The following is a 7,574-nucleotide window of genomic DNA, read 5'->3' on the forward strand; positions in this document are numbered from 1 at the left end:
GCTGCATAAACTTCTATAAGTGCCGTATTTTCTGCACCATTCTGATCATTCAATGATAGCGCATGAGCAGCCTAATCATTCGGTTCGGAAGCCTTTGCAGGGGTGGGTTGAAGCACATGAAATTAAATATTGACCATGCGCAGAAATGTTGTTTTAGCCCGGTTAGATACATGTAAAATATTACCGCATGTCTTTCGGCGTCAGCGTAGTAAAGACATGGAAATTTATGAAGAAACTACATCCAAGGAGAAGAAACGCAGCATTTCAATTCTTATTTGCGAAATCTCATAACTTTCGATTCACTTCAATTCTATTATTATTTCTCTATGCGATTTCTTTACGCTTTTTTTTTAAGTTTGGAAATCATCGCTGTTCAGTGCTCAGTGTCGATGTTTTTCGCGCTGTTGTCTGGCAATGTCGTAAAAGCGTGTGCCCAATGTCGCGTTCAGTAACCGAGCGCGAAATGACAAAAAGCTCGGTTTACTTTTTGTGGCAGTAATTTCCTGCCACGTGCAGCCCTTCTATGTCACTGCACTGCATATCTGCAGTAAGGTCAGCTGCACCTGTACTGCAACAGAGTTGAAACGGTATCACATGCTTGGGCGGACGTTGCTGCTATCTCCTCCCACGAGCCACATTTTAAAACAATCTGTAAACGTCCTGCACACAATGGCAGTGTTTGACCTCCGGAACATGCACCGAAAACAGTTTTACTGCTACTTTTTTGCGCCGTACTATCGAGAGGAGCTTCTGTATTCGGAGCGACAGAAATACCTTCCACAGCAGGGAACCTACATCAGACATCAGTGCCGTGAAAAAACAAAACAAAAACACAACCCGTTTTTCCAGCAGAGCTAGGCGCGTGTCTACCTATCTCTGAGTGGCGTAGTATCTTTTCACCAAGGTAATGCTCCGAGTAGCGCCCAAGGATTATGTGCACAAAAAATTTGCGGCACGTGCAAAAACTAACTTCACTGAGAACAAGGTGCTTTCTTTTTGTTTCTAACCGGTCCCAACAACGCCCCCATATGCGGACACATCAAGCACTCTGATTGGATAGAGTGCTTTTCGCGTGCTTGTCAGACGGCCTTTATAATGCGCGGCAGCGGCAGCGAAGTCAGTAGAGAACAAGCTTTTATTTTCTGTCGGAAATTAGGTGCTGACAGAATGGCCCGTCATTTCATGCTCGCATACCTGCTTCACCTTTTCTTGGTAGCTAGCGCCAGTGCCCAAATATGCGGCACGGCTGCGAATCAGCCTTGCAACGCTACACAGGTAAGAGGCATCGCACCGAGTTGGAGAGCGAGAAATGCGCAAGCGAAAACTCAGTGTGTTTCCCGAATCGAGAAAGGCACAGTTTTCTGTGCCTTTTAAAATCATTTCGTACCGATCGGGTAGCTCACAATGAATGCGCTGCATAATTGAGCCAGGTGTGCATTTTCATAGATCCTTTTTTTTTGCACACACTGGATAAATTAGAACGCAAAGAAGCTTCCGGATACGAGGACACGTGCACAGGACGATAAAGGAGAGGAAGCTCGATTGATAGGTCTTTTAATTTGAATTGGCAGTGCTGGGCAAACAAACGCTTGGCGAGCTTTCTCAACGCGCATTTGAGGACCGTTAATCTCTGAGTTAACCACTGAAATAATCTGACGCTTGTTCCACCCTGATGGTTTCTCCTATTTTGCAACATTGTACTTTCCATTGCGGCAAAAAAAGATGTTCATTTTGGAAAAAAAGCAAATCTCCTCAGTGTGAAGATGAAAGAAGACTACCTGGTGAATTCCAAGGAAGCCTGCGGTGGAAAAAGGCGGCAGTAGGTTCTGTTGCACTAGCATATGAACAATGGAACAGTTGAAATACGTGCTGCAGCACGATGTGATGCCCGTCAGACCGCTGAGACTTGGGGACTTTGTACGCCTCTTATGTTTTCATTATGCAGTCGAGTGTCCCGAGCCTCAAAAAATTTGCGCCTGGTAGTCGCTGCTAAGACAGAATTTTTGAACAAAGTCATTTTTATAGAGGAAATGCTCTACGAACGACGTTTTTTCATATATTTTAAGATTTCACTGTAACAATCATTATATCGCTAGATCACTCCTCGACAGGCTTTTAGTTTTTTGCTATTAACATTTTTTCTATTCTATGGTAGTCAACACTACTGGAGGCGAGCGATGGAAAAACTTTAAAAGAAAGCTTTTGCTACGCATCACATGATTCGACCATTACCTTAAATATTTCCATAACAGTACCTAACAATATTCTAATATTCAAAACGCTTGTTCAAGAAAGCTGAATTTGGAAATCGTCCGTGTTGGCTCCGTAAATTTTACTTGTATAGTGCTCTTCCGTGCTGAAAAAGATGACATAACCGGCTACTTAGTTTATGACCGGTAGATGCTGATCGCTCTCGAGATTTGCTTTCTCAGCGCTATTTCATCTGAGCGCGAGGAAGGCAGAAGGGCGCTGTATATTATGCTATCTTTACTTACAGTCCGCACAAACTTGTTGCAATGCAAATGTTTCCGTGCAAGACTAACCGGTCACATTATTTGGTTTACTTTCCTGAGAAACCACTTACAAGACCAAGCGCGGCGGGCTGCAGCCGATAAAACTAAGCACTTTTTTGGGTCTCAATGAATTTGGTTTCCAACTTTAAGGAGGTCAATAATTACTCGTTCTGTCTCTCTCTATATAAAAAAAAACTACCCGTTATTCGAGTGCCGTTAGGGTTTAGGCTGAAACAAAATCACGTGAAATGACCTCCTTGACACGCTCCACTTAACTGCGTTTGCCTGAATGGACATACGACGTCCTCGGCATCTTTATGTTATAAACCCTAGCACTGGGTGAGCTCATAGGCCTGCCTTAAGCCTTGATAAGACCTTTTTGCAGCCTTGACTTTACTACTTACTCAGTTCTTCCGTGGTTTGGCTGGCTTCCACTATGCTTCCAGTTATGCAGCCTCCAGTTTTGTCACTGTGCCTTCAGCCTTTATAAAATGCCATCCGCTCTAGAAACGCTTTTCCTTTGCTGACTGCAAACCACGTTGCATTGTTGTTCGTGCGCGATACTTCTCTGCTTACTTGTGTGTTAACAAAGTGGTGGAAGCCTATACTGCTCGGCCCCTCATGCCACGAGCATCTTATAAACGGTACCGTTGAAGCCAGTGAGATAAATGTGCATTTTACCCTGCGCGTCCGCAGATCTTCTCTAGCTTCGACGTGAGCTATCTGGTGGAATCTACATCCGAGACGAGCCAGGGCAACTGTACCTACCTGGTCCTACAGAGTCCGCAGCTTGTCAACGGCCAGGCGAATTTCTCCCTTCTCACACGGCCCCAGGACGGAACACAAGTGTAAGCTGTTAGCAGTTCTTATTTCCCGTCGAAGCTTCCCGAGTGAAGCGAAAATGTAAGAACACAATGAGAAGCAAAAAGGGGAAATCTACAAATCCGAAGCCACCGGTTTTTTTGACACCACATCGCCCCGCGTGTTGAGTAAGAAAATACAATAAAAAAAAATAACGGTCGATTTGCGTAGCTCGACCAAATGCGAATTATGTGCGTTAGCTTTTCGGTTTTCACTTTGATTCCGGTGTTCGGATCCTTTTTTCCCGGATGGATATTGTTCGAATAGTGTTAATGGGTGAATGCCCGTAAATGCGGAATTGGTAATTCTCTACTCCACGTGCATAGATCCCTGGGCGTCCTCATACCACTCCTGGTGCAGTGGTATAGCAATCCGCCACTTCCCTGCAATGGCAGGTGCTGCCAACGGTAGGGCTTGTGTAGCACAGATTGCTCTCACCGAGCAACCTCTCATGACCGATCGTTTAGTGAACTGTCATCTGCCATAGTGGGCAATGTGTATATACTGGGTGTTTGAGCCAACAAGTTCAAATATTTCCTAAAATAGGCTTTTTGGTTAAAAATGTGGATTTTGCGGTACAGTATTACCGATGAACCGCCATTAGTAGTAAGCTCGATAACTAATACTGAATAATTAATTTTTTAACTAGTAGAGTTAGGCGCCTAGCTACAATTAGAGATTTGTCGTCCGTCATTAGTAACAGTCATAACCTTTTTGAATTTCAAAATCGCGATCCCATTTGGCGCTGTGCCTAGACAAAATTTGGCTTTTTGGACAGTTACGTGCACTGGGGGTATTCTTTGCCTGCATGCTATTTTTGAACGTGCATGCATTTTCGTACAAAGCAGCGAAACTTTGTCGAGCCAGGCGAGCGTAATCGCGTTTTCGAAATTCTATAAACTGATTTGGATATTACTAATGACTGGCTACAAATCTCAATTTGTAACTAGGAGCTCAACTCTACTTGATAAAAAGTTAGTTTTTAAAAATGATTTAACCGTGGTACTAAACATGATTCACCTGTTTTCTGGAGCCCGCCAACGCTTGGAGTACTATGCCTCTAAAGGCACATTTTTACCCCACAAAGCCTATTTCTGAAAATTTTCGAAAGTCTTCGCTGAAACACCCGATATACATGTATATACCTATACACACACACACCGAGCAGGTTGCCTACAACCCGGCGTGCCGGGGGCGAACCTGCACAAAGCAAGCTTCACACAAAAACAAACAAACAAACAAACAAACAAACAAACGGCTAAATGCGGGGAATGCCCACTATAACTGGTATCGCACTAAAAGACACATATAATCCCGGAATCTGCCACCGACTTTGTACACCGGGTTCAGGATTACCTTTTTAACCATTTTAGGAATCATGGTGAAAATAACTCGAAAGGCTAATGTTGCAAATGTATGTAATGCGGCCAGGCGGACCAAACTTAGAAGATATTTGTGGGGTCAGCATCACAAGAGACTAAATCATCTTTTTTCATGGTCAACTATTTATTCATTGCATCCAGCATGCCAAAAATTGAAAAAGGCGCGAGTGCCCAAATTTCAGATGTTGCTTAGGAGGTTTCACATATGTAGAAAATGAGTTTAGTGTTTTGGACGGCCTCCTGAAGAATGGGGGAATCTCTACAGGTCGATTTAGCACAATCTCATGGCAGGACTTCAGACATTGAGACAGCAACTGCAACGGATAGCCCAGATGTCATCAGCGTCGTCTTCGCTAGTGGTAAGTTCAGCACTACATTTTTAATGCTCCCGAAGCAGCAACATCACGTTAAAAAGCAAATATTTCTAAGCACTTCTTACGGCTCTGCCAACGCTACAATTTACATTATCATGTTTTTCTCCTGTTTGTCCAAAGCTCCCGACACCACCTACGAAGTGGATCTGCCCTTTGCCGACTACTCCGCATGCTTCGTTACTCGCTTCAGCGCCGCCATAGGTAAGAGCCACGCATTATACTGCTGCTCCGTAGAACGTGCCATTTTTTCTACTTTATAATTTGCGACACATTTGCTTCGAAAAGCGCTACTGCCCTAGTTAGAAAGCTATCATGCAATGACCTGATAAAAGTTTGTCATACAAATATCTTGCGATTATCCAACATATGTCATACAAATGTCATGTCTTTTTACAAACTTATACTCTGGTCATACAAATTTCATACAATATTATATAAACTGTGTGTCATTTGCATGAGAAAGCCCGAATAATGTTAATGCATTATACAACTTCTTTCACATGGGAGTGATGGATTGTTATATTTTGGTGTCCTCGCTGAAGTCCAATTTCTCAGTTTCAGCACTCCTTCTCATTTAGGGATCACCGAATTGGAATTCGTCTGGCTTGTGCCTTAGAAAATTTCTAAGCCGAATTGTGGCCTAGCTTTTTTTTTTTTTAAACACCCATGCCAAAAAAGCACTGATGCGGTCTTGAGTAGCTCTCGCAGAAAAGGGCTTCTGAAGTTTGAAATTGTAAAGACTAAAAAGAACTTACGTGTGCCTGTAAATGAACGACGACAAGAAGGCATTTTGTTCTGGGTCGGCTAACGAGTACCTTTTGTTGCGAGAGGCGTCAGCGCGTTGTCAAGTATCAGGATGTTTTGGTAGATACGTGACATTTAATGCTTGAAATTACATAGTGTGAGCTTCCAACTTAAATAGCGACGAGAGAGGTCCTGTTGACAGCGAATCACTGTTTTTTAATTGTGTTCGTTGCCAGAAAGTAATCATGTATTACCCCAAAGAGGAATAACGGCGCCATTCTTCGTTATGACAAATTTCGTTCTCTGAATATTTGCGCCTAGTTACAAGCCTTGGAACACTCATTTTGTTTGGCTTTCAAACCGTCTCCTCCTAGCTTTGTTGTTGATGCCGGTCGTGCGTTTACCGGACTTCATACATCGCTAGGGCCCGGAGGTTCGTGTCTAGTATATGGGCAGGAAGGCATGGCCAGAAGTTAAACATTCCTTCATTCCTTTGCTCCGCACAACATGAGCAACTTTCTTCTTATGATTGCAAGTTTGTATATGCCGGTGTAAGGCAGTGTAGCCTGAAAATTTGGAGGAAGCTACCAGAAACGGCTCTTCACTCGCAGGTTGCCGCCTCTGGGTGTACGAAGGCACAGCGGCGGAAACGGTTGGAGCCTGTAAGGAAGGCCATGTCGAGGTCTGCGGTGAACCCGTCTACAGCACCTACAACGAAACCCTCTGTGGCAGTGGACCAGGGGGATCGGCGTAGGGCTTGGTGCAGCTTTCGCTGCCGTTTAGAGCAGCGTGTCCCCCCACTACTGATTTGCACACCGCGCAAATAAATGGTTTTGGTAAACAAACGGAAATGGTTTCTCATACCCCTGTCACACTATCGTCTCAAAGACTCTTGAACCGATAGTCTATCAAGTGATAGACCAGTTGAACGTTGTTACTCGGGCGACTCCAGTCAACAGTTTACCGAGTCAACGGAGCAGCGCAGAACCCTTTCGAGATCTCGAGGGCAATCGAGCGGCGGCTGCATGCACCCTGGGACGCAGAGTGCTCGCCGCAATGCGCAGAGGAATGAAATCACCGTGTATGATCTCTGACATATGCAAAAATTTGAAGTATACGATTTATTTAAGAAAAAAAGACAGGCTGGGCTGCAAAACGCTGCTGCGCTTGTTTTAAGAACGCTGTGTCCCGTCTTAGTTTTTGTTGCACCTGTCTTTCTGCGCTAACATTCAGGTAAACTATGGACCAACCAGGTTGCAGCAATATTGTTTCAAAGCACTGCAGCATGCACGATTCCATGGTTGGCAGCGATAGAAAAACAACCTATTTCAGCTTCCTCAAAAATGCATGAATGCTAAAGAGCTTGTCAAGAAGAGCGAAATTTCAGGAGTGAATGATATTGCCGTCATAATTAAACTCCTCGTCTGGGACCTCTTCAGGTTAGAAAAAATTCTAAGCTTAATACTTGCATGCCTGAAAATTTATTGGCGGTGATGGTGGCGCCAGAGCAGCTTGATCTGAAATTACGGAATCTTTCGAGGCTGATTGCGTTTGCCATATAACAATGGCACGACGCCTTCCAGTTAGAGAGCGCTTGACAAACTCGAGGGCTCTAAACTCAACAGCCTTTCAAAGTACCCTTATGAGAGGTCCATTAATTTAACGGCCGAGAGCACCTTCGAATGGCGTGTCATTTAATC

At 44.1% G+C, this 7,574-nt stretch overlaps 1 protein-coding gene across 1 annotated transcript; it reads left to right on the forward strand.

Moving 5' to 3' along the window:
* Window positions 1-1,167: 1,167 nt before the first annotated feature.
* On the forward strand, window positions 1,168-6,628 carry LOC149344655 (uncharacterized). Its single transcript, XM_089542651.1, has 5 exons — window positions 1,168-1,275; window positions 3,210-3,361; window positions 5,048-5,115; window positions 5,251-5,331; window positions 6,486-6,628. The coding sequence occupies exons 1-5, from the start codon at window positions 1,168-1,170 to the stop codon at window positions 6,626-6,628; spliced, it is 552 nt and encodes a 183-aa protein (XP_089398777.1).
* The last annotated feature ends 946 nt before the right edge of the window (window positions 6,629-7,574 follow it).

This window comes from Amblyomma mixtum, chromosome 5, assembly GCF_055824585.1.
Source record: "Amblyomma mixtum isolate Tamu chromosome 5, ASM5582458v1, whole genome shotgun sequence".
Classification (NCBI taxonomy): domain Eukaryota; kingdom Metazoa; phylum Arthropoda; class Arachnida; order Ixodida; family Ixodidae; genus Amblyomma; species Amblyomma mixtum.